This window comes from Amblyraja radiata, chromosome 19 (genome assembly GCF_010909765.2).
Source record: "Amblyraja radiata isolate CabotCenter1 chromosome 19, sAmbRad1.1.pri, whole genome shotgun sequence".
NCBI classification, from domain to species: Eukaryota; Metazoa; Chordata; class Chondrichthyes; order Rajiformes; family Rajidae; genus Amblyraja; species Amblyraja radiata.
In genome coordinates this window covers 19,720,706-19,746,660 of record NC_045974.1, presented here as the reverse complement: position 1 = coordinate 19,746,660, position 25,955 = coordinate 19,720,706, and the positions used below count along the sequence as shown (strand labels likewise).

General features: G+C 45.7%; 1 protein-coding gene across 2 annotated transcripts in view; it reads left to right on the top strand.

Moving 5' to 3' along the window:
* Positions 1-25,955, top strand: part of polr3b (RNA polymerase III subunit B) — a 55,981-nt gene that overhangs the window by 23,316 nt on the left and 6,710 nt on the right. For both annotated transcript variants that reach the window (XM_033037864.1, XM_033037865.1), the window contains exons 12-24: positions 1,821-1,955; positions 3,705-3,866; positions 4,164-4,364; positions 5,785-5,947; positions 7,696-7,849; positions 10,812-10,886; positions 11,059-11,157; positions 11,974-12,101; positions 15,565-15,774; positions 16,993-17,151; positions 18,277-18,394; positions 19,969-20,111; positions 25,026-25,129. In XM_033037864.1, the coding sequence (XP_032893755.1) occupies positions 1,821-1,955; positions 3,705-3,866; positions 4,164-4,364; positions 5,785-5,947; positions 7,696-7,849; positions 10,812-10,886; positions 11,059-11,157; positions 11,974-12,101; positions 15,565-15,774; positions 16,993-17,151; positions 18,277-18,394; positions 19,969-20,111; positions 25,026-25,129 (1,851 nt within the window). The remainder of the gene's footprint in view (positions 1-1,820; positions 1,956-3,704; positions 3,867-4,163; positions 4,365-5,784; positions 5,948-7,695; positions 7,850-10,811; positions 10,887-11,058; positions 11,158-11,973; positions 12,102-15,564; positions 15,775-16,992; positions 17,152-18,276; positions 18,395-19,968; positions 20,112-25,025; positions 25,130-25,955) is intronic.

Sequence of the window (25,955 nt, the reverse complement as noted above, 5' to 3'; positions counted from 1 at the left end):
TCACAACCTGGTGCAGCAATTCCAATGCACAGGAACACAAGAGGCTGCAGAATGTGGTGGACTTGGCTCGGTCCATCACGGGCACAGCCCACCAGGAATGCGGCATCTCTCATCAAGGATCCCCACCATCCTGGCCGGGCCCTCTTCTCACTGCTATCGTCGGGCAGGAGGTACAGAAGCCTGAAGTCTCACACCACCAGGTTCAGGAACAGCTGCTTTCCTACAAACCATCATTGTTCTTGAACTGACCCACACAAACCCTAATCCTACCTGAGCGCTGGAAATCTGTGGGCCACCTCTTGCACTACCATGGTCTTCGTTTTTTATCAACATGTTTTTACACTAAATGTTTTATATTTTTGAACCGTCTTTTAGAATTTTACGCATGATTTATATATAATTTATCTAGAATTTATATTTTGTGTGTTTGTTGGTGTGATGCTACAGCATGTGAGATTTTTTTACTCAACCTGTGTCTTTCCGTACTTGTGCATGTGGAGTTTTGTGTGCAGTTCTGGGCGCCCCATTACACGAAGGCTTTGCAGAGGAGGTTTACCAGAACCATGCCTGGATTTGGGGGTATTAGCTACAGGGAGAGAGGTTGGACAAACTTGGATTGTTTTCTCTGGAACGCCAGAGGTTGAGGGGAGACCTGGTAGAATTATATAAAATTATGAGAGGCATTAATGGGGTAGACAGTCAGAACCCTTTTCCCCCCAGGATGGGAATATCAAATGCAAGACAGGGCTCGCGCTTAACTTTTTTCCCCTGTTGCCAGCCGGGCTACCTTGGCAGCTTTTTAGGTTGCCAAATGACAGTTTCGGTGGTCATTTAAGACGGCTTGCCTGACGTGTGCGATAATGTGCTCGGACGAAGTGCGTAGTTACCAGTCGGAATTATACTCAATGAAGCATTCACATATTATTTCTGCTTCAAATAAAGTCACAAACTAAACATTCACCAATCAAGACATGATATATCCCACAATGACATGCAGCAAAATTATAAGACAGTATCTCAACTCTTTTTACACATTGCAATTAATGCAATTTCTATTAGTTCTTTCCACTTCCAAACAAAAATGTGGTTGGATTATTGAGGACATAGCTATAAGGTGGGAGGGTCCAAGTTCGAGGAAGATGTGTAAAGCAAATGTTTATACGCAGAGGGTGGTGAGTGCCTGGAATGTGCTGCCAGGGGGTAGTGGTGGTGGCAGATGTGATAATGGCATTTAAGAGACTTTTGGATAGGCACATGGATATGCAGGGAATGGAGGGATATGGATCATGTGCAGTCAGTTACGAGTTGGTCATGTCATCATATTCAGTGCAGACATTGTGGGCCAAAGGACCTGTTACTGTGCCGTACTGATCTATGATAAACTTGAACTTATCATAAGCTGTGTGACAGCTTGGTTTAGTGTATAATTCTCACTTACATATCAAAATATTACAAGTTCAAGCCTCCCCCTAGGGCACGATCATTTCATCCAGGTTAATGAAGATGTTACAGATGCAGAGCTGTAGAGAGTGGTGAGCATTCTTCACTTTACAGAAACCAGGAATGTGGATAGAATCGCCGGTGGAAATGGATGTCACTGCCCCAGGGTGGGAAATCAGTGGAGGCAGTGGTGGCAAACCGAGAGGTGGAGAGGACGTGTTGTGTTTGCACAGTCAGTTGTGCCGCATATTGAGACCAAGCGCAGTAGATTCAGCAGGAGTTTAGGAGGCAGGAGTGGCAGGGCTGTGGGGCTAATCGGGGGGACTCGTTCAAAGATGGACACAACCGGCCAGAAATGAATGCTTGTTCTTTACCTGCAGGTCAAGGAATTCAACTTCCGTGCCAAGTGTATCTACACAGCGGTGATGGTTCGGAGAGTGATCTTAGCTCAAGGAGCCAACAAAGTAGATGACAGGGACTACTATGGTAACAAGCGCCTGGAGCTGGCTGGTCAGGTAAGCTCGTCCCCCAACATCCTCAACCTGCACATCTTTGGTGTGTGGGAGGAAACGGGAGCACCCGGAGAAAACCCACACCGTTGCAGAAAGAACATGCAAACTCCACACAGACAGCACCCATGGTCTGGATTGAACCGGGTCCCTGTGAGACTGGAGTCTGAAGAAGGGTTTCGACCTGATACGTCACCCATTCCTTCTCTCCAGAGATGCTGCCTGTCCCGCTGAGTTACTCCAGCATTTTGTGTCTGTCTTTGGTTTAAACCAGCATCTGCAGTTCCTTCCTACACTTAATGACCTCCTTCCTATAGCTGGATCTGCCCACAATATTACAAGTGTTGTCTCACCAACAACATGTACAGATGTATCATGATGTGCCAACGTTTGTACTCGATACCCTTCCCAATGGAGGCAAGTGTGCCAAATGCCTTCTTCACCACCCTGTCTCCCTGACGAGCCACAATCAAAGAACTGTGCGCCTGTGCTCCCAGATCTCTGTTCTGCATAATTCTCCATGTTCGACTACTTACTGTGCACGTCCTCTGCTCTTAAAATAATAAATACCTTGCTCTTCATAGTTTGCATAATCTGTCAAGAATTGTGCACCATGTACTGGCCTATAGCTGATGAACCATTTGGTCTGTTGGAGAGGTGAGACCAAAGATATTGTGAGCTATAACCCATGGTGATATAACACCAGCCTGCAATGGAAATCCAATGTAAACAGGCTGGTGGAGATACAGAAGCCTCCTTTATTGTAAAGCTCACAAAATTTACTCTTTATATCTCGGTCTAAGTTTCTGAATGATCTCCCGAATATTGACCCTTGTAGGAAATTTAACGCAGTGGTTTTGAAGTTAGATTGTCACCACTGTTCGCTTATGTAATTGAGAAAATGAAGTTATGACTGTAAAGTCGATGGTCCAAAGAGTGACGTATAACTCCTGTATTTGAAATGTGCTGAAACAAAGGATGCTGTGTTCAAAAACTGGAGACAATGGGTTTTAATTCCACACCACATGGGACTGGAGGAAGCTAAGTCTTTGTTGGCTTGTAGATAAGAGTGTCGTGGCTCACAGCCCGTCTCGTTCCAACGCCCAGTCTTAAGCTGTCACCACTAGAGATTGAGCAGGCTTCGAGCCAATGGAGGTGTTTGCAAAACCTGCCAATTTTCCAGATTAATCTTTCACCTTAATTTTCTGCGTTTGTAATGTGTTCATTATTTCCTCTGCATTTCCCTATTCTTTGTTGTCAGCTTTTTGTCCCTAATGCTGCTCGCTTTGTTGGTGAGAGATATGGAACGGTCCCAAATTCTGGGCACCCTGGAAAGCAAAGGATTTCCCAAGAGACAACAGAATAAGGCATTGGCTTTGGAGATTGTCTAATCCTACCCACTCTGACAATGTAATTAAATCTGCCCTACTGCCTTTAATTTCGCAGCTAGTTTATGCGAAAGACGAATTGGCAATCAAAGGCCTTCATTGGGATCTCAAGGAACCTAATTAGAATTCCCTGACATTAAATTAATTCAAGATGGCATAATCAGGAAGCTAATTTCTCCCTTAAATGTGTAATTGTTTATCGAGTGTGTTAAATGCCACTGATGAGCTGTTGTCAAATGAATTAATTTGTTCCCAGATTTATTGAGACTCGAGGTGTAACCTGATACGAATGATATGGTGGATTGTCCTCCCTTCTCCGCCTGTTAACGGCAACCCCACTTTAATTTCCCTCTCTCTGTTTCAACAGCTCCTCTCACTACTCTTTGAAGATTTATTCAAGAAGTTCAATTCTGAGTTGAAGAAGATTTCAGATCAGATCATCCCCAAGCAGCGAGCTGCCCAGTTTGACATTGTCAAGCACATGCGGCAGGACCAGATCACCAACGGCATGGTTAACGCCATCTCAACTGTAAGCACCATGCATTCTTCCTGCTTCCTCGGCAACTGTTTTGGAGTTTTGATGTCATTTTTAACCTTGTTTCAGTGTGTTTGTGGTGAAGTGGGGAGCCACAATCCCTCGCAGGAGGAGGAGGCATTCCACCACTTGCCAAAGAGGGGCATTAAACGCTGCCCTTGAAACAGCATCACTGTCTTGTCAAAACACAGTTATCGGTCAGACTTCCCAACCATTTCACCGTGCCTAATCTTGGAGCATTGTGTCTCGAAACCCGTATACTCAAAATATTCTCACTTTCATTTGTTCCAGGGGAACTGGTCTCTCAAACGATTCAAAATGGACCGCCAGGGCGTGACGCAGGTGTTGTCCCGCTTGTCCTACATTGCTGCTCTGGGAATGATGACCAGGATCTCCTCACAGTTTGAAAAGACCAGGAAAGTGAGCGGCCCCAGATCGCTGCAGCCGTCACAGTGGGGAATGCTGTGTCCATCAGACACTCCTGAGGGAGAGGTACGCTCACTTTGAAAATCTGGATTACTTTATCGTGTTTGTTGCAGAATGCCATTGCTGCTGTTGTCATTGCAATATAAGCATCAAGAGTGTTTAATTGTCAATAAAAGGTACTGAGTGCTGGAGTAACTCAGCAGGTCAGGCACCACTCTGGAGAGCATGGATAGGTGATATTTTAGGTTGGGACCCTTCTTCATTCTGATTCAGCACTCTTGATGTTCCATGTGAACCTCATTTCACCCTCTTCATCTGCCTCATGAATCAATCCCTGTTATGTCATGTTTCTCATGTATTTCACCTCCGGAGGGGCCTGCAACGGCCGCCTCGCCAACTGTCTGTCTCGTCCCTTCTCTGTTTTTATTATTTAAAGTATGTCTTAAATGTATGTTTCAATGTTTCATGATATGTTTTATGTGGGATGTGGGGGGGGGGAAATCAGGGGAAACGTTTTCCAGTCATTTACCTCGCTGGAGATACGATTTTTCTCCGTGTCGCATCTCCGTCCCGGGAGCTTCATGCCGCGGAGTGTTCCGATCCGTCTCGATGTCAGAGTTTCAGTCATCCCAATGCGAGGGCTTGAATATCGGACCGTTGGCAGCGGCAAGTGCAGCGGGTTCGGCCCCGACCACCACGGGCAAACAATGGAGGAAGATGACTGAACTTTATTGCCTTCCATCGCAGTGAGGAATGTGGATTCCACTGTGGTGGATGTTTATGTTAAACTTTGTTTTATGTAACTGTTGCTTTTCACTTAGTGTGGCTGTATGGTAACTCAAATATCACTGTACCTTAATTGGTGCATGTGACAATAACTGCGAACTTGAACTTGATGGAACTGCCCCAATGGGAGGAAGTTGTACTAGCAGGTGCGTAACATCCAAATGAGTGTTTTAATGTTGGGGGGCCTTTTGAAAGTTGCTGTTGAATCATCTTCTTGCATTGTTGCAGGGTCCATGCCTCAACATGCAGTGTAATTCTCCTCACCTAGTTGCCTCTGACCATCGTATCTGACAGGAACCCTCTAACCATCCAAAACTGGCTGTGAAGGCACAAGAAACTGGAGTCTTAAGCAAAACACAAAGTGCTGGAGGAACTCAGCGGGTCAGGCAGCAGCTGTGTAGGATATGGACAGGCGACATTTCAGGTCAGGACCCTTCTTCAGTCTAAAGAAGACTCCATCAGTCTGAAGAAGGGTCCCGACCCGAAACGTCATCTGCCCGTTCACTACACAGTTGCCGCCCGACTCGCTGAGTTCTTCCAGCACTTTAGTTTTTGATTAGTGTAATGAGCTGACCAATCTACAATTAGCACGGAGCAACTTTCCTTCAACTTTGCCCTTCATCCTACAGCCATGCCTCCCTTCCTTCCCAACGTGTCAACAACTGTCCTTAAAATTGCACCGATTTTGTTCCCATTCTAGGCTTGTGGTCTGGTGAAGAATTTAGCTCTGATGACGCACATCACAACAGATATGGAAGACGGCCCGATCATTAAACTGGCCTTCAATCTTGGCGTTGAAGATGTAAATCTGCTTTGTGGAGAGGAACTTTCATATCCAAATGTGTTCATTGTGTTTCTGAATGGTGAGTGGGGTTTATATATATTTGGCACTGTACATTTCTGCAATACTTATCATTCAGTTGTGAATCCTTGCTTTGTAGAGCATCTGATACATCCAGGAATCGATGAGCATTGCCCTCTTATTGTAAGCACTTGGGTCAGCTTTGATTTAGGCCGATGAGTGAAATCTCTGAGGATCTGTACACTGCTGTATGGGATGGGTTGTAGGAGATGTGGGAAGGTTGGGATGTAGATGGCCCAGGTCTGTTTATCTGTGACTCGGGATCTAATCTCCCTGCACACGGAGCTAATTGGTAGTGTATTTCAAATGTGGATGGCACATACTCTTACAATGAAAATCCACTGACACCAAGGCAAAGGGCAGCTCAATGTGCTTGTGTGTTTACACAAATAACATGGCTTAAACGTAGAGGGTTCAATCCTGACTGTGGGCACGTCTGTACGGAGTTTGTACGCTCTGGCTTCGAGCACCGAGTACGTACGAGAGGCTATTACCATAATTCTCCGAGTTCGAATCAGGGTAAACTCGGGAGAACTCTTGAATTAGCCCGTACAGTGGGACAGCCCCATTACTCTCAACTCAACCTCAGTAATTATTTCTTTCCTTTCCTCTACAATCTTTTCATCAGTGTACAGTTTTGCACTTGTATTTATTGTTGCACTTATCATTACTCACTGTGTATACTGTTTACTATGCATGACAGGTGATTCTTGGGCAGGTGACCTGTTGGTTCCAATTTCCTCCCCAGGTGAAGTCTCTGTATGTGGTACTTGGCCTTCTCCCCCCCCCTACCTCCAGCTCCCCCTCCGCTCCAAGTATTAACCAGCCCTGAGTCTGCTTACTTTCTGTGATGGGATGGGAGCAGGCGTTTCCAGGCTCCTACCAATAGGCAATCCAATATTTACTCGTAGTTAAAATTCTCCAGCCTTGGCAACATCCTCATAAATATCTCTCTCTCTCTCTCATCTGCCGTCAGGGATTTGTGGAGAACATTCCAACTCCTCTGTTCCTGTACACCTCTCCTCGCATTCATCGCATGTTCCCAGGAGAAATAAGATGTGTCATTCTTCACAACCCAGTGAGAATTTTGAGGCCATTACCAGGTTACAGAAGTGAATAATTGCGATGATACCGGCATGAGGGCTTGTGGGGAGATTCTTGATTAGTACGGATGTCAGAGGTTATGGGGCGAAGGCAGGATAATGTGGTTAGGAGGGAGAGATAGATCAGCCATGATTGAATGGCGGAGTCGACTTGATGGGCCGAATGGCGTAATTCTACTCCTATCATTTATGACCTTATGAGATGGGCCTTGATCACCTGGGGTAGTGCTGGTGAAAGGAAAGCGCATCAAAACTGTCAGGCATTTTTTAATAAACTTTGAGGGGAAAATTTGACATCCAGCTAAAGGTTTGATATTAAAGCTTTAAAGTTATTCACAAAAGAAAGGTGAACTAAAATATTTTTACACAGGCTTGTTAAAGCCTGCATCATATTATTAAAATGAATCAGATTCCCGTGGAACTTCTTCCAAAGGCAAGTGGATATGTGCCTGCAGAGAATGAACGTACAATAAAGAGAAGAAAACTGGGGTGTGGGACTACACTGGGAAAGAGCTATCATAGATAGTGTGGCAGAATGGCCTCCTTTACTCTGTTCTTTTGATTCTGTTTGGGGAAACCTTTTTTCAGAATGTGGTTCACACCTGTCCACGTAATGTAATCCCACATCCTGTGCTGTTCTGATCAGGTAACATCTTGGGTGTGATCCACGACCACCAGAAGCTGGTGAAAACCTTCCGGCTAATGCGGCGAGCGGGATACATCAACGAGTTTGTCTCCATCTCAACCAATCTGACAGATCGCTGTGTGTATATTTCTTCTGACGGAGGCAGACTTTGCAGGTACATCCCCAGTAAAATAACGGCTTTCCAGTAGTTGCAGGTCCAGAACTTAGTATCCACTTGGGAGGATGGGGAGAGGGGGGGGGGGGGGGGGGGGGAGAGAGAGAGAGAGAGAGACAGACAGAGAGAGACATTAGGGACAATTTACAGAAGCCAATTAACACACAAACCTGCACGTCATGGAGATGTGGGAGGAAACCATATCACCCGGAGAAAACCCACGTGGTCTCAGGGAGAACGTGCACTGCAAGGCAGTAGCTCTACCACGGTGCCACTTTGCCATCCTTTAGTGATTATACTGAGGTATGGAGGAGCAAAAATAGGCTGATAGATGCCATAACGCACCAAAAACGCACCCCACTTTGCGTCGATAACTTGCCCCCCGGGTTCCTATTAAATCTTTTCCCTCTTACCTATGCCTTCTGGCAGATACGATCGCGGCATTTAAGATGTTTTTATATAGACACATGCATAGACAGGGAATGGAAGGACAAGGATGACATGCAGGCAGAGGAGATTAGTGTATCTTGGCATTGTGTACAGCATGGACATTGTGGGCCAAAGGGCCAGCTCTTATGCTGCATTGTGCTATATTCTATGACACTTGCAGAAGTCAGGTTAGTAATAAACAATACGCTCAAGCTACATGTAACATTTCCAAAACAATGAAGACGTATACCATTCAGTTTCACAGCGTTCAAATATTTACTGATTTTTAAATTAAGAATTGCTAAAGTGGTTACGATCTCTTCATTCTCCAGTTGTCATGTGAAAGGAATGCATGGTGAACACCTTGCTGCTTAGATTCTTTGCTGCTGAAATACATTTTAACTCATCTCTTTCTGTGCTGTTGCTGTTTCTCAGTTTATTTTCATCCAATCTGTCCTGTAACTTTTTGTTCAGATACAGTGCTCAACTTTTTAAGTGCTCATTAGATCTCTGCCAAGTGTGTGCATGTTTTTTTTATACGCAGCTACCTAGTGTTTGTCTTCTGCACTTTGTTCCAGCTGGCTGTATAAACAGGCAGCTAGCTGATGATCAGATGCCACATACCACCCTTTGTGCTGTTGGGTTCCTCCTGGTGATGGTGGTAGAGTACGCAGTGGTCCATGCTCACGTCAGAGGCTGTGAACAGCAAGATCTCTAGTACATCGATAAATCTCAGTGCCATTGACTGTACAAATATGGGCCTTATCAGTGACCACACTGATGTGAAACAGGCAGCGGACTTCACTATCTCTGGATTATTATTGTTATACATTAAATTTAGTTGAGAGATACAGTGCGGAAACAGGCCCTTCGGCCAGCCGGGGCTGCACCAGCGATCCCCGATCACCAGTACCCTACACACTAGTGACATTTTACAATCTTTACCGAAGCCAATTAACCTACAAACCTACACGTCTTTGGAGTGTGAGAGGAAACCGGAACATCCGGAGAAAACCCACTCGATCACAGGGAGAACGTACAAACTCCATACAGACGTAGTCAGGATCGAACCCAGGACTCTGGCGGTGCAAGGCAGCAAATCTACCGCTGCACCACCGTGCCGTCCAAGATATAAGCTTGCATCGTGACAGAGAGACGTCCATTATTTAATTATTGCAAACATATATTAAAAAAGTGTGTTTTTAAGATTTAAAAATGAGCAATGGAACTGCAGCTCTAAATGTAATGATGCAGTGCACATTAGCAACTCATGGCCCATAGTGGAACCAGGGACCTGGCATCTGTTAACGGGAATATAAATGGAAATGCTGAAAATACTCAACAGGTCCGACAACATCTGTGGAGAGAAACGGAGTTAATGTTTCAGGTTGGGGACTTTGCATCCAGCGCAAGATTTTCCAACTGGAGTGTTAATTCCATGTTTTTCTTCCCAGGTGCTGCCTGACCTGCTGAGTACCGCCAGCATTTTCTGCTTTATTTCAAATGTACAACATTGCAGTTTTTTTTTTTTTTTGCTCATCATCTATAGACGCTTGGCAGCAGAGGTGGATACAGTCTGCCAACTGGTTTAGAACAGTTGCTAACCAGTCTCTTCTGCGTTCTACATGTCTGTTCAAGGATTCATTTTGCAGAAAAGAAGAACGTATTCTTGCATTTTGTACAGAACAGTACAGCACACAGCACACAGACATGATGGCCAAATTAACCTAATCCCTTCAGCCTGCACGGTTCATTTCCATCCATTCCCTGCCTGTTCATGTGCCTGTCTACAAGCCAATTGATCGGCACTATTGTATCTGCTTCCATCACCTACCCCACCCCGACAATGTGATCCAGGCACTTACATTTGTCAGGTTAAAAAAACTTGCCCCGTAAATAGTCTTTAAACTCCCCCCCCTCTCACCTTAAAGTTATGGACCCTGTTTCTGGCTGACTACTCTATCTATGCCTCTCATCATTTAATATACTTTTTATCAGGTCTCCCCTCAACCTCTGACGCTCCAGAACAAACAATCCAAGTTTGTCCAGCTTCTCTTAATAGCTAATACTCAAATGTCCAATATTGATTAAGAAGGAACTGCAGATGCTGGAAAATCGAAAGGTACACAAAAATGCTGGAGAAATTCAGCGGGTGCAGCAGCATCTATGGAGCGAAGGAAATAGGCAACGTTTCGGGCCGAAACCCTTGGGTTTCGGCCCGAAACGTTGCCTATTTCCTTCGCTCCATAGATGCTGCTGCACCCGCTGAGTTTTAAACCCTTGGGTTTTGGCCCGAAACGTTGCCTATTTCCTTCGCTCCATAGATGCTGCTGCACCCGCTGAGTTTCTCCAGCATTTTTGTGTACGTCCAATATTGATTACTGGATCAATAGTGGATTTGGTCTGATACGGAGTAGAACAAAACAGATAATTTGCTGACATTACACTGGATACAATTATTGGTTGTACTGTAGAATTTTGGCTTTCCTTTATTTGACCTCCCTGATGGAATATGTTTGATTAATCTTTATAGACCCTACATCATTGTGAGGAATGGAAAGCCAGCTGTGACAAACAAGCACATAGACGAGCTCTCTCAGGGATACAGGTAACTCTATCCGTTTAACATCCAAGGGGATATTTTTACTCTGTGATAGTGCTTAATACGATGCGGGATTTAACAGCATTTTAGGGATGTTCTACAATGGAAAAAGTATCTTAAAGTCCTGCAGTTGTGACTAGGTGATGATTGCTTAACTCCTGTTGTGGTTTGTGAGCAGATCATTTGAAGATTTCTTACACGAGGGGCTGGTGGAGTACTTGGATGTCAATGAAGAAAACGACTGCTACATTGCACTCTATGAGCACATGATCAACAAGTGAGTGAAACGATGGGACTGATGGAACGATTTTACCCCAAATCATTCGTTTTAGCGTGGAGTTTATTAATCCTGCGCAGAGGCCAAATGTAATATTTAATAACAGATCCTTACTGGAGGATAACATCTGAATTTCCAAGACTAGGGGGTATAGCTTTAAGTGGGGGGGGGGGGGGGGGTGCAAAGTTTAAAGGTGATGTACAGGACAATTTTTGTTTTTTACATAGAGGGTGGCGGGTGCCTGGAGCGCGCTGCTGGAGATGGTGGGGATAGCGGCATTTAAAAGACTTTTGTAGGGGCACGTGGATTCGCAGGGAATGTGGGGGTATAGATCGTGTGCAAGTTACTTAAGCGTTGGTCTTGGCATCATGTTCAGGACAGACATTGTGAGCCGAAGGACCTGTCCTGTTAGAAGAAGGAACAGGGCCTTCAACCTCAAGAGCCCCTTGACTCTGACTGTCTGCCAGTGGCTCTTAACCTTTTACATGTGTCCTGTAGCGCATACGTGAACAAAGTACTGGTATGTGGTATGTACCTTTGTTAGGTTCCTAAACATGGGCTCAACAAATTGATATGTTATTTGTATGCCAAATTAAACTAATCCTCCAGCAAAGCCCCAAATGACCCTCCCCATAGGGGGTCACGACCCCCAGGTTAAGAACCACTATCTGCACCGCTCATTATTTTAGAGACTTCTGTCACATCTCCCCTTAACCTCCAGCGTTCCAGAGAAAACAATTCATGTCTGTCCAATGCATGTTTTTGGCAGTACGTTTCATGTCTAAAGGATGCGATTTGTTCTGTTCTCCGTTGCAGGTCAACGACCCACCTGGAGATTGAACCGTTTACACTGCTTGGGGTGTGTGCTGGTCTCATCCCCTACCCTCACCACAACCAGTCTCCAAGGAACACCTACCAGTGTGCCATGGGCAAACAGGCCATGGGTAAGAGTTGCTGGCCAAACAGAAAAGTTGTTGCCTCTCTTCTATAAAAAGGACAAACAGGGAACTAAACCAAATAATTTGTGCCCACTGCATTGAATATGTTGCTATATTTCAGCTGTCATTGTTGGAAGGAGTGTGGATGAGATTCACCAGGATGTTACCTGGACGTGTGGCTTGAGTTACAGGGACGGATTAGATAGGCTGGGACTTGGAACGTGGGGGGCTGAGGGGTGACCTTATAGAGGTGTATAAGATCATGAGGAGCATGGACAAAGTGAACGCTCACGGTCTTTTCCCTGGGATAGAGGATTCTAAAACTAGAGGGCACAGGCTTAAGGTGAGAGGAGAGAGATTTAAGTGGGACCTCAGGATGCAACTTTCTCGCTCAAGAGGGTAGTCCATATCTGGAATGAGCTGCCAGAAGAAGTTACAGATGTGGATAAAATTATGACTTTTAAAAGACATTTGGACAAATATATGGTTGACATGGACAAGGTAGGCACAGCTCTATGATGCTATATCTCTGCAATCTTCTGCATTTGCAAGTTAAATGCTCACCCAAACACTACCCTTAATAAATGAATGGACTATCTACCGTATACAGTCAAGAGTAAAACACAAAATGCTGGAGAAACTCAGCCGGTCAGACAGAATCTGTGGAAGTAATAGACGGATGACTTTTCGGATTGGATTCCAACCCGAAAGCTCGTCTGTCCATCCCCTCCACAGATGCTGCCTGACCCGCTGAGTCCCTCCAGCACAAGATTCCAGTATCGGCTGTGTCCTGCCTCTCCAAGAGTCAAAGAGTGTTTTATTGTCATACGCAACAGGAACATACTTACTTGCTGCAGCTTTACAGGCCCGTTAATAAATACCATGAAATATTTCATGGTCGTTATCACTAGCTTGAAATTAGTTTAAAAATGCCTGGAGGAGTTTGTATAAAGTCAGAGTTCCATCGTGATGACCTTTGTAGGCCGAGTGCCGCTGGGGGAGAGGCCACAGCATCACTGTGGGGGACACGGACCAGACTTTGACCAGCGGAGCAGCAAGAGCTCCTGTGGACAAGCACAGATCCAAGGGGCCAAATAGCCTCCGCCCGAGCTGTAACCTGGGGATTGTCCGTTGCATCGCTGTGGGCTGGTGGAGTTTTTCTGCAAACCTTCTTTTCTGGCTGTGGGTCAGTGGTGTGAGACCGGCACTAAAGCCTCCTACTAATTGCTTGCTGTGTTTGTACCCATTTGACATCATTTTCAAAGTGAACAGTCTGTTGCCACACACAGTTAAGTAGAGTCAGTGCATAGTGAACGGCAGATCGATATATATGCAGAGCCTCTTTGTTGGTTTTGTGTGTGAAGCTTTTTTTGTGTTTTTGTTTTGGAGTGTCATTTGCAATTCATTGTCTGTTTTGCTCTGTGGCTGGTGTATTCAGCTGCCCAGACCCTGGGCTTGTACAATCAGCTCCCTAGATACAGTGCCCCTGTCGTCACTCCTGACGTTAGAATGAGGGGCTACTGTCAAAACCTGGATGTAAATGTTGAGCGGGATGAATGCGCGGCTATGATTAATGGCACCATCATTACAATGTGTGGCCTTTGTGGAATATAAACGAGTTAGATGTAACTGGGACTGTGTTGAGTGTTGGCTGACTAACTCAGCGCAAGCTAAGATTTACTGGTGTGGCACCAGGAAGGAGGGACCTCGGTTTTGTTGAGAGAATGGAGAAGCTGGGCTGTTTCTCCGTGGAGCAGACAAGATTAAAAGGAGATTTAATTGGGTATTTAGAATAGTGCTGGGCCTCGCAGGAGAACGTGCAAATCTGATCATTGACAAAGACCCAGAGGGCCAACGTAGAGAATGTTTTTTGATGCAGTAAGTTTCTGTAATCTGGAGTAAACTTTCATCAAAGGGGATCAACCTGTTTAAAGTAGATTCTGTTGCAACTTCCAAAATAAGTTAATAAAAGAAAAGGAAAGTTTACAGGGCAATGGTGTGGCACGGGAAAGGGCAAGCACTGGACAACCACTGGAAGCAGTCTGATCAGTTCCCATTTGGCTGGTATGCCCACACTGTCTCTTTAAAGCAGCTCTCCAATCTGTCCATCTCCCATACTCTGCCCCAGAGCTGAATTACTTCCTTGTTCAGATTATTGCATTGAGAAGAAAACCATAACACCACAGAGTAAACTACTAGTATGTAGAGAGCCTATGTTTGCTTACTGCTGGTTGAATTACAGATTGTTAGATTTAAAGTCATACAGCACAGAAACAGGCCATTCAGCCCAACTCATCCATGCCAGGATTGTTCAATTTATCCCATCATTCCTTGGAATGCAAGCAGCTGAGGGATGATCTTGTAGAGGTGTGTTTTTGCCAGGATAGTGAAATTAAGAGATAGAAAGCATAGGTTTAAGGAGCGAAGGGAACGGTTTAATGGGAACCTGCGGGGCAACTTTTTCACGGGATGGTGGGTGCATGGAATGAATTGCCAGACCCGGGTACTGTAAAACATTTAAAAGGTATTTGGACAGATGCGTGGATAGACATGCTATAGAGGGATGTGGGTCAAACATGAGCAATGGGACTATCTTTGATGGGCCATTTAGGTCGGCATGGAAGAGTTCGACTGAAGTACCTGTTTCTGTGCTCAATGTCTCTATGGGCCAAAGGATTGAGGAGATCTGATGATTGTAAAGGCCAGGCTTTGATGGATTTACAGACTGTTTTATGATTGTTTATGATAAGTTTAATTTATTTTAGACTTTAATTTGGACTTCAGAGACACAGAGTGGAAACAGGCCCTTCAGTCCACCGAATCCTTGCCGGCCAGTGATCACCCTACCATCCTACACAGTAGGGACATAAGCCCTCTTTGGAGTGTGGGAGGAAACCGGAGCACCCGGAGAAAACCCACACGGTCACAGGGAGAACGTACAAACTCTGTACAGTCAGTCTCTGGCGCTATCTGATCCCCTTAGCCACAAGGGCCACATCTAACTCCCTCTTAAATATAGCCAATGAACTGGCCTCGACTACCCTCTGTGGCAGGGAGTTCCAGAGATTCACCACTCTCTGAGAAGAACTTTTTTCACACAGAGAGTGGTGAATCTCTGGAACTCCCTGCCACAGAGGGTAGTCGAGGCCAGTTCATTGGCTATATTTAAGAGGGAGTTAGATGTGGCCCTTGTGGCTAAGGGGATCAGAGGGTATGGAGAGAAGGCAGGTACGGGATACTGAGTTGGATGATCAGCCATGATCATATTGAATGGCGGTGCAGGCTCGAAGGGCTGAATGGCCTACTCCTGCACCTAATTTCTATGTTTCTATGTTTCTAAGGCAGCAACTCTACCGCTGCGCCACTGTGCCCCCCCACCATTTTCATGCTGGGGATTCGGATTGAGAAAGTTGCTGTCAGTGGGGTTGTTCAGGCCACTGACCGCAGCTGTTCTGTCGTGTTTGTGCAGGTACTATCGGCTACAACCAGCGCAACAGGATCGACACCCTCATGTACCTTCTCGCCTACCCTCAGAAACCCATGGTGAAGACCAAGTCCATCGAACTGATCGACTTTGAGAAGCTACCAGCTGGGCAAAACGCGACAGTGGCAGTGATGAGCTACAGTGGTTATGATATTGAAGATGCTCTTGTGTTAAATAAGGCTTCTTTGGACAGAGGTAATACTCACTAACACATTTCACTCCATCATATTCAATTGTAACATTATTCTAACTTAGATTTAGATTTAGAGAATTGCTTGACTTTGATGAGCAGGAGAGCATGTATACATTCCGACTCACGGGACTTTACACTGCAATCTTCAGTTGCGGGGTGAGTTCTTGAGTTCATAAGTGATAGGAGCAGAACTTGGCCATTTGGCCTATCAAGACTACTCTGCCGTTCAATCATGGCAGATTTATCTTTCCCTCTTGTCATGTTGTTACTTGTGAGCGGAGCACCAAGGCAAATTTCTTGTATGTGAAAACTTGGCCAATAAACTTACTTACTTACTAACTCTTAACCCCATTCTCCTGCCTTCTCCCCATAGCCCCTGACACTCTTATTAATCATGAATCTATTTATCTATGCCTTGACTTGGCCTCCACTGCCTTCTGGGGCAATGAATTCCACAGATTCACCACCCTCTGACTAAAGAAATTCCTCCTCATCTCCTTCCTAAAGAAACGTCCTTTAATTCTGAAGGTATGATGTCTAGTTCTAGATTCTCCTGCTAGTGGAAACATCCTTTCCAAATCCACTCTATTCAGGCTATTCGTTAGGTTTCAATGAGGACCCCCCCTCATCCCTCTAAACTCCAGCGAGTAGAGGCCCAGTGCTGTCAAATGCTCATCATATGTTAACCCACTCATTCCTGGGATCATTCTCATAAACCTCCTCTGGACCCTCTCCAGTGCCAGCACATCCTTCCTCAGATATGGTGCCCAAAATAGCTCACAATACTCCAAATGCGTTCTGGCCTGCACCTTATAAAGCTTCAGCATCACATCCTTGTTTTGTATTCTAGTCCTCTCAAAATCAATGCTAGTCCTCTCGAAATAAATTACATTGTACAAGCACAACTACTAGTTTACACACAGCAAGATCCCACATAATCTCCTTTCCTGAGTATGGAAACAAGGAACTACAGATGCTGCAAGGAAAGACACAAAATGCTGGAGTAACTCAGTGGCTCAGGCAGCAACTTTGGAGAAAATGGATAGATACCACGTCTCGCTGCCATTCCTGCCTGTCAGTGGTATAGCAACCTACAGCACCCAGGCAAGATCTGCATTAAACATCAAGGAGAATTGCACTTCTCTTCAGAAACTAGCTGGTTGTTTCAGGAAAGTTCAGCTGTGGTCATTAGTTCAATTATCCTTTCTCTTTTCTCCAAGGTTTTGGAAGATGTCTTGTGTACAAAAATGCAAAATGTACCCTTAAGCGCTATACCAACCAAACGTTCGACAAGGTCATGGGTCCAATGCTCGATGCGGCCACACGGAAGCCGATCTGGCGACATGAAATTCTAGATGCCGATGGTATTTGCTCCCCAGGTAAGAGACCATGAACCATTGGATCAGCCTGGAGAATGAGCAAAATGGAGCATCACGTGAAAATTGTCTTTGGTTGACATGACCTTTCACTGATGCTCTCCTACTTTCACCAAACCAAGCTCACAAGCTCTGAGTTCTCCTGCATTGCATGTTTGTCTGTTAGACACAGGACTATTACACATGCCATTGTGCCAGTGTTATGCACCTGGAGCTCAGACCCACCCCTCCGTCTCACTCTGTCATATTCCTTTCTGTTGCTTTTCCCCTCACGTTTATTTATCCTCCTTTTAAATCAACCTCTGTTGTCCACCTCAAACTTCCCCCTGTGGGACACAAGACTCGTTCTTATTTCTTCCCGCAAAAAGAGGCTTTTCCTGAAATCCTGATTAGATTTGTGTCTCGTTTTACTCAACCCCACAAGCGATTTCATGCATACTTCCCCTATCCAAGCCGCCGAATGCGAGTGTCTGTACAATGGTACACTGTATACCCCTGAGCTCTAAAAAGGGGCAGAATTTATAGTGGAAATGTTCAGCTATCAGGCCTTGACTGGCCGTCCAGTACAGAAGAAAGCAGGGCATAGAGTTGGAGAAACTCAGCGGGTGCAGCAGCATCTATGGAGCGAAGGAAATGGGCAACGTTTTGACCCGTAACATTGCCTATTTCCTTCGCTCCATAGATGCTGCTGCACCCGCTGAGTTTCTCCAGCATTTTTGTGTACCGTCGATTTTCAAGCATCTGCAGCTCCTTCTTAAACATAGAGTTAGAGACACCAATACTGGAATCGTCAGCAGAATACAAAATGCTGGAGGAACTCAGCAGGCGAGGCAGCATCTGTGGAGAACATGGATGGGTGACGTTTTTTTGTTGAGACCCTTCTTCAAACCAGTCTGATGAAGGATCCCGACCCGAAACGTCATCTATCCATGTTCTCCAGAGATGCTACCTGACCCACTGAGTTACTCCAGCAACTTGTGTCCTTTTAAGATCGGCAATATGTTCTTTGCAATATCTTTCTGCGGGTTAATTTGCAAATTGTCAGTTGCGGATGAATTTCACCCTGGTCGTGCTGTACTGTGCAATTCCTGATGGGATTGACGGCATTACATTGTTGTATTTGTGTAGGGGAGAAAGTGGAAAACCGGCAGGTGCTGGTGAACAAGTCGATGCCGACGGTGACACAGACGCCACTGGAGGGCACGCCCCAGTCCCAGCAGCCACAGTTCCGTGACGTCCCAATCACGTACGTATAGGCCCAGGCTTCTGCCACCCACACACACTGCAATATCTGGGATCACCTCTGGAAAAAATACTGCATGAAAATGCGGATGAAGGCATGAATGTGATCTTCTATATTTGATATGTAAAGAAAATGGAAAGGGCAGTGTAGTTTAATTCCGTTTAGCGATACAGCATAGGAACAAGCCCTTCGGCCCACCGTGATCACACTAGTTCCACGTTCCAGTTTCGCATCCACTCACCTACACACGAGGGACAATTTACAAAGGGCAATTAACCTACAAACCTGCACAGGTCAATAGCTCGAAGTCTTTGGCCTTGACCTGGCCTGAGTTTGGTACATGGTGATTCTGTCACTGTACCAACTAATCTGTGAACCCCAGCACCCCCAATTCTCACCTTGGCAGTTGGAGCTTAAATGCAGCGAATAAATGCCAGTGGGTAACGATGGGCCCGTTTATTGTGAAATCCCGTTGAATTGTCACCTTCAGCGAAGGAAACCAACCTTGCTCGTTGTTCTTGACCTGTACCTGGCTCCAGGATGGTTGCATCTTTACTGCCTTCTCCAATATATATGTAGTTCCACACTATCACCACAGGGGCTGCTTCATGGAGGCATTAGTGAGAATGAGCAGAATAGACGGATTGGACAAGTACATGGATAGGAAAGCATTAGGATGTGGACCAAACGCTGGCAAATGGGGATAGTTTAGAAGGGGCATCATGGTCGGCATGGAAGAGTGGGGCTGAAGGGCCTGTGTTTGTGCTGCATGTCTATTTCAAAAGCCAGGGACCGGGTTTGATCCTGAATATGGGTGCTGTCTGTACGTAGTTTGTACATTCCCCTCGTGACCGCCTGGGTGCTCTGGTTTCCTTCACATTACAAAAGCATGCAGGTTTGTAGGTTAACTGGCTTCTGTAAATTGTTCCTAGTGAGAAGGATAGAACTAGAGTACGGGTGATCGTTGGTCGGTGCAGTCTCGGTGGGGCGAAGTGTCTGTTTCTGCGCTGTATCTCGAAAACTGAAGCTGTAAAACTAATAATTGTGCCAGATCATGGATGCTGCTTCTAAAATGGTGTTATAGAGTCTCTGCCTCCACCACTCACTCAGGCAGTGTGTTCCAGACTCCAACACCATCTGGGTAATATAATTCTTCCTTGGCTCCCCATTAGAACTATGTGCCCTCATAGAATCCTAGAGCTGTACAGTCCGAAAACCGGCCCTTCTGACCACCTTGCCCATGCTGACCAAGTTTGGTATATGATGGTCAGAATGGGCAAGGTGGGCTGAAGAGACTGTTTCCATACCGTATTCTGGACACAAAGTGCTGGAATAACTCAGTGGGTCATGCAGCATCTCCTGAGAACATGGGTTGGAAGGGCCCCATCCTGGAACATCACCTATCCACGTTCTCCAGAGGTGAATTACTCCATCACTTTGTGCCTTTTTGCGAAAACCAGCATCAGTGGTTCTTTGTTTCTACTGTGTAACTCTGACTGCACCCACTTTGTGCCCCTGAATTGACTGATGTGCCAGAGATGTGCAAATATTAATCATGTTGTCGCTCACATTGACAGCTACAAAGGAGCCACGGACTCCTATATTGAGAAGGTGATGATCTCTTCAAACTCAGAAGATGCATTCTTGATAAAGATTCTGTTGAGACAGACAAGGAGTCCGGAGATTGGAGACAAGTTCAGCAGTCGGCACGGGCAGAAAGGTGAGCTGGAGTACATCCACATTCCGACTCTGCTCCTTGGATTGGAGGAACAGCATCTCATATTTTGTTTGGGCAGCTTACAGCCCAGTGGGATGAATATTGATTTCTCCAACTTCAAGTAAACTCAGCATTCCCTCTCTCTCTATCCTCCCCCCACCCAAGTCACACCAGCTTCTCGTTTTCATCCAACACGGCTAACAATGAATATTTCCTTTATCATTGTTACTTTTTTGTATATCTTTCATTCGTTGTTCTTTATCTCTCTACATCATCGGCTTTATCTCTTGTTTCCCTTTTCCCTAATGGGCCTGTCCCACTTACGCAACTTTTTCGGCGACTGCCGGCACCCGTCATAGGTCGTTGCAGTTCGGCAAAAACTTTCAACGTGTTGAAAATTCAGCGGTGACCAGAAAGACGCTGCGACTCTTTGGGCGATTGAGGAGACTACTCACGACCATACAGGCGACACCCTGGTGACATGTCACGGGGTGAAGCCTGTACGGTCGTGAGTAGTCGCCCAAAGAGTCGTACCTTGTTCTGGTCGCCGTTGGATTTTCAACATGTTGAAAGTTTTCGGCAACCTGTAACAACCCATGATGGGTGCCGGCAGTCGCCGAAAAAGTCGTGAAAGTGGGACAGGCCCTTAGCTAGTCTGAAGAAGGGTCTTGACTCGAAGCGTCGCCCATTCCTTCTCTCTAGAGATGCTGCCTGTCCCGCTGAGTTACCCCAGCTTTTTGTGGTATCTCTGCCCCTTGAATGCTGAATTGTCAGGGCAGGCACCATCGGAAGTAGGAAGTCAAGTTAGGAATCAAGTCTCCGATGGTACAGAGCGTTGTTGGGTTCTCATCTCAATGGTCAATGTTTCTTTATTATCACAAGTACAGACGCAAAGTCAAATTCTTTTTTTTGTGTACAGTTCAGTAAAGTATTGCCGTACCTGAAAACCATCTGGTGTGACTTTGTTCAGTTCTGGATCGTACAAGGAGATATCTACCCTGAGCTGGAAAACGCTAGGTCTAAAGATGTTAAATTCTAAGAACAGTTTAATCATTTCTTCATTTTTTGTGCTGCGACATCACTGGCGAAGACAGTGGTCGCCGTGCATAGAAAAAACGTGCTTTCCTATAGTCTGAGTAATACTCAACATTGTGGGGATCTACTCAAAGTGTGTTGAATGGTAAATTGGCCCAGCAGAGTAGATGCAGGAAGTGCCAACCTTGGGTGGGCCTCCATTCCAGAAGCTAATGCAGAAGAGGCAGGCTGTACAACAAAGGCAGAGGAAATCAGATCTTAGATGGATCGATTTGTTTGAGATAGATACATTTTTGTTAGTTGGTCAGAGATACAGAGTGCAGAGTGGGTGGATGAAGATAGCACTGGATCAGCTAGTCTGTTTGAATTATAGCACAGGGTCAGAGGGCTGAAGGTCCTCCTCGCGCTCCATGCTTGTGCTGGAGAATGGAATGTGTTCTCGCTTCCAGCCGCCGGTGTCCACATCCAGACTTGCTTTATTGCGATGACTGGCTGTAAATTAAAACTGCTCATTTGCAACACTCCAACCCACAAAGTAACTACACTGGAGGCTTTTATATTTACATAGAACATAAGACATAGAACTGTACAGAACCAGAACAGGCCCTTCGGCCCACAATGTCTTTGCTAAACATGAAAACAGGTTAAACTAATTTCCTCTGTCTGCACATAATCGATATCCCTCCATTCCCAGCATATCAATGTGCCTATCTAAAATCCTTTAAAATGCCACGATCATATCTGCCTCCACCACCACCACGTCAGTGCGTTCCAGGCACTCACCTCACCATCTGTACAAAAATATATGCTGCACACATCACCCTTAAACTTGCCCTTTCACCTCAAAGCTGTCCCCTCTGGTCTTTGACATTTCCACCCTGGAAAAAAACGTTCTGACTGTCTATCCTACTTATGCCCCTCATCATTTTATAACATTCTATCAGGTCTCCCCTCAATGCCCGACGCTCCAGAGATTACAATCCAAGTCTGTCCAACCACTCCCTGCAGCTAATACCCTCATACCCAGGCAGCATTCAGGAAAACTACTTCTGCAGCCTATTCTATCCTTCAGCCACATCCTATCTGTAATGGGGTAACTAGAATTACACGTATTTAAGTGAGGCCCGATCAAAGGTTTATAAAGCTGCAACATGACTTCCTGATTCTTATATCAGTGCCCTAATTTCCAGTCAATATATCCAGAATGTGTGAGGAGAGGGAGGGGGGGGGGGGTTGTGTGTACTTGCCACCCTCAGCGGTGAGGCAGGTCCACTGTCGGAGACAGAGGGATATTTTTATTTCCAAAAACAAACTTTATTCAGAATACAAAATATATATAAAACAAGGACAGTGCAAAAACTCTTCCGACATTCCGAGCCAGGGGAATGGGATCTGGTCCCTGTGGTCATGTTGCAGTGGAACATGATTCCTGATGACCCCCCCTTCCCTATCCCCCCCCCCCCCCCCCAGCTTGTAAATTCCGCCCAATGTCGTTAATTATCACCCAATCAGCCAAACCTGAGGAATCCCACACCCAGAGTGATGAGGGGATTAACACGTGGACATGGTACCTTGAAATGCTGCTCTCTGGATAATTCCATCAGTTTAAAATTGCACTTTTGACATTAATACTTGTGCCGATTGGAAGAATCTTTTTTTTTTTAAAGACAGCCTCTTGAACATTTCATACATTCTGCAGAATGGACCAATGTGAAAGGCATGGATGGCTGTAAAATGTCCCGCAGTGTATGTTTTCAGATACAAGACCTGAACTGGTAACCTCCTGACCTCCTAATTAAGTATGCAAAACAGTTTTCATTACCATTTTATGGCACATAATTGCCTCCCACAAACACTAGCAGGAGTGAAGCAGTAAAAGCAAACTGTATTGCAAAGGGGCCCTTCACCCATTCTCCCATTGCAGCATCTCGAGTCTCCGCGCTAATTGTTTTATAATAGCAGCCCCCAGGAGTATTTTAATCTTTCTAATGTATTAATTAGCATTCACTCTCTTTAGTTAACGCTTCTGCATGTAGTGGGAAATATAATTGGCCCCGAGGAAAAGCATGTCGGTGAGAGTGGAACGGTTTAAAGTGAAACCTGCAGTAGACTCAACCCAGACACGTGAGAGTCTGCGGGGAAAACTGGCTTCATCCTCCGCCTCCCGCGCTTTGGAATTGCGAGTGGGGTAACATCATGAGTTTTGATGCAAAATCTTCCAACACTAAAAGCTGCAGCCGTGTTGTCACACGGTTTATTTTAATACCGGTGATGTATACAATCCGCAGAGCAACCACACAGATGCGCAATTAAATTGGGGAGAAAATGTTAGTGAAAGGCCTTAGATATGGTTAGCCCCGTCAGCACTTTCACTGGGCCACAATAGGTTAATTATTTACTCTCGTCCACCAGTCTCTTCATCTAATGAAACCCACAGCTGTGTTGGATATGTAGGTCCCATTGTTATGCAGCTCACCAAAGGCTTGGAGCTGCCTCTGACCAAGCACCCCTGCTTCTTTCTGTTTTCCTGCCTTTTTGTGTCAATTTCATGCATCTTTTATCATTCCCTTTCACACAAAACAAACAACACACTGGCCCTCTGTGGCCCCAGCAGCAGCAGTTTCCACACTCTGCTGCTGCTCACCATTTTTCCTGATTAAATCACCGAGGTCTGGCTGCGGTTTTGCGAAAGATGCGTAGTCACCTGTTACATCAGAATTCAAGGCTAGCAAACCGTTAGGTCTAGTCTGTGATCCTTTAAGCTGCCGTTCCTTGTGTGCCCAGCCCCCAGAGCTGCCCGTGAGAATTTACAGCCATCTTAGTGGGACCCTGTACCTTCCTGCCGACTGCGGCAATACCTGTGATACAGCTGTTCTCTCCCCCACTATAAGACATGTCCGTGAGAGTGGAACAGTTTAAAGTGGAGCCTGCAGTACAATTAACCCAGACTTGTGAGAGTCTGCGGGTAAACCAGGCTCCATCCTTGGCCTCACGAACTTTGGAATTGCGAGTGTGGTAACATAAGATTTGATGTTAAATCTTCCAACCCTGAAAACTTCACCGTGTTCTTTGCCATATTTTAGTAATCCTTCCCTACTGCTGACTATCTGTGATTCAGCTGTTCTAGCAGCTCCCCACTATAAAACTCTGTCTGAAGAAGGGTCTCGAACTGAAACGTCACCCATTCCTTCTCTCCAGAGATGCTGCCTGTCACACTGAGTTACTCCAGCTTTTTGTGTCTATATCTTCGGTTTACACCATCATCTGCAGTTCCTTCCCACACATAATCTGTTATCCTGGCCGTGAGTTCCTCATGGCTCTTTCCTGGCTTTGAACAACTGGCTACGTCCGTCTGCAGGTTGGTTTCGTTGGGCTCTGTGTTGCCTCAGACATTGGGAGGTTCCTTACACCGTGAAACCTTCGCTCTGAGCCCTGCCTTCTGCTGCTCCTCAACTCTCCAATGTGGGTGTTGTGGGGCCAAGCCGACATTGATCAGTCGACCCTGGTTTTTCCAGATGCCGTTATCTTGTTAACCAGGTTTCTCTGGCATTGGAGGCATTTGCTGTCACAGCCCAGGGTCCTGTCTGCATATTTCTAGGTTTTTGTTAAACTGACACCCAGCCTCAAACTACTGAGAGCTCTAGATGTCTGGATCTATTCCTAGCATCTGGTTCACTGCCCATTAGGAGCATAACCCTTGATGATCTGTAGACATCTGACCCTCCGAGTTGCCAATTGCAAGTATCTCAGTGAATCTTGTGGTCTATTAAAGTTTCCATGAATGTGGTGAGCTTTTAGATTCCAAATGCTTGGCTGGTGGATCAGCAGGTAATGAGTCTGTTACTCGAGCAATGTTCCCATGTCTCCTTCTCTCTGCCCTAGGTGTCTGTGGTTTAATTGTACCTCAGGAAGACATGCCCTTCTGTGACAGTGGAATCTGCCCCGATATCATCATGAATCCTCACGGTTACCCCTCCCGGATGACGGTGAGGCCAGACTTGCGTGTTCTCTGTTACCGCGAGCAGAATCCCACTGTAGAATCTAACTGTAGAGTTATGGAGTCATACAGCAAATATTTAAATATTGTTATAGTTCATGTTCATAAGCGATAGGAGCAGAATTAGGACATTCGGCCCATCAAGTCTACGCCACCATTCAATCATTTATGATCTATCTCTCCGTTAGTCAATAGACAATATGTGCAGGAATTGGCCATTCGGTCTTTCGAGCCAGCACCGCCATTCAATGTGATCGTGGCTGATCATCCCCAATCAGTACCCCAGTACGCCTGCTCCCCATATCCCCTGACTCCGCTATCTTTAGGAGCCCTATCTCTTGAAAGTATCCAGAGAACCGGCCTCCACCGCCCTCTGAGGCAGAGAATTCCACAGACTCACAACTGTGAGAAAAAGTGTTTCCTCGTCTCCGTTCAAAATGGCTTACCCCTTATTATTAAACTGTGGCCCCTGGTACCGGACTCCCCCAACATCGTGTTTCCTGCCTCTCGCGTGACCAAACACTTAATAATCTTATGTTTCAATAAGATGCCCTCTCATCCTTCTAAACTCCAGAGTATACAAGCCCAGCCACTCCATTCTCTCAGCATATGACAGTCCCGCCATCCCGGGAATTAACCTTGTAAACCTACGCTGCACTCCCTCAATAGTAATAATGTCCTTCCTCAAATTAGGGGACCAAAACTGCCCACAATATTCCAGGTGTGGTCTCATTAGGGCCCTATACAACTGCAGAAGGACATCTTTGCTCCTATACTCAACTTCTCTTGTTTTAAAGGCCAACATGCCATTCGCT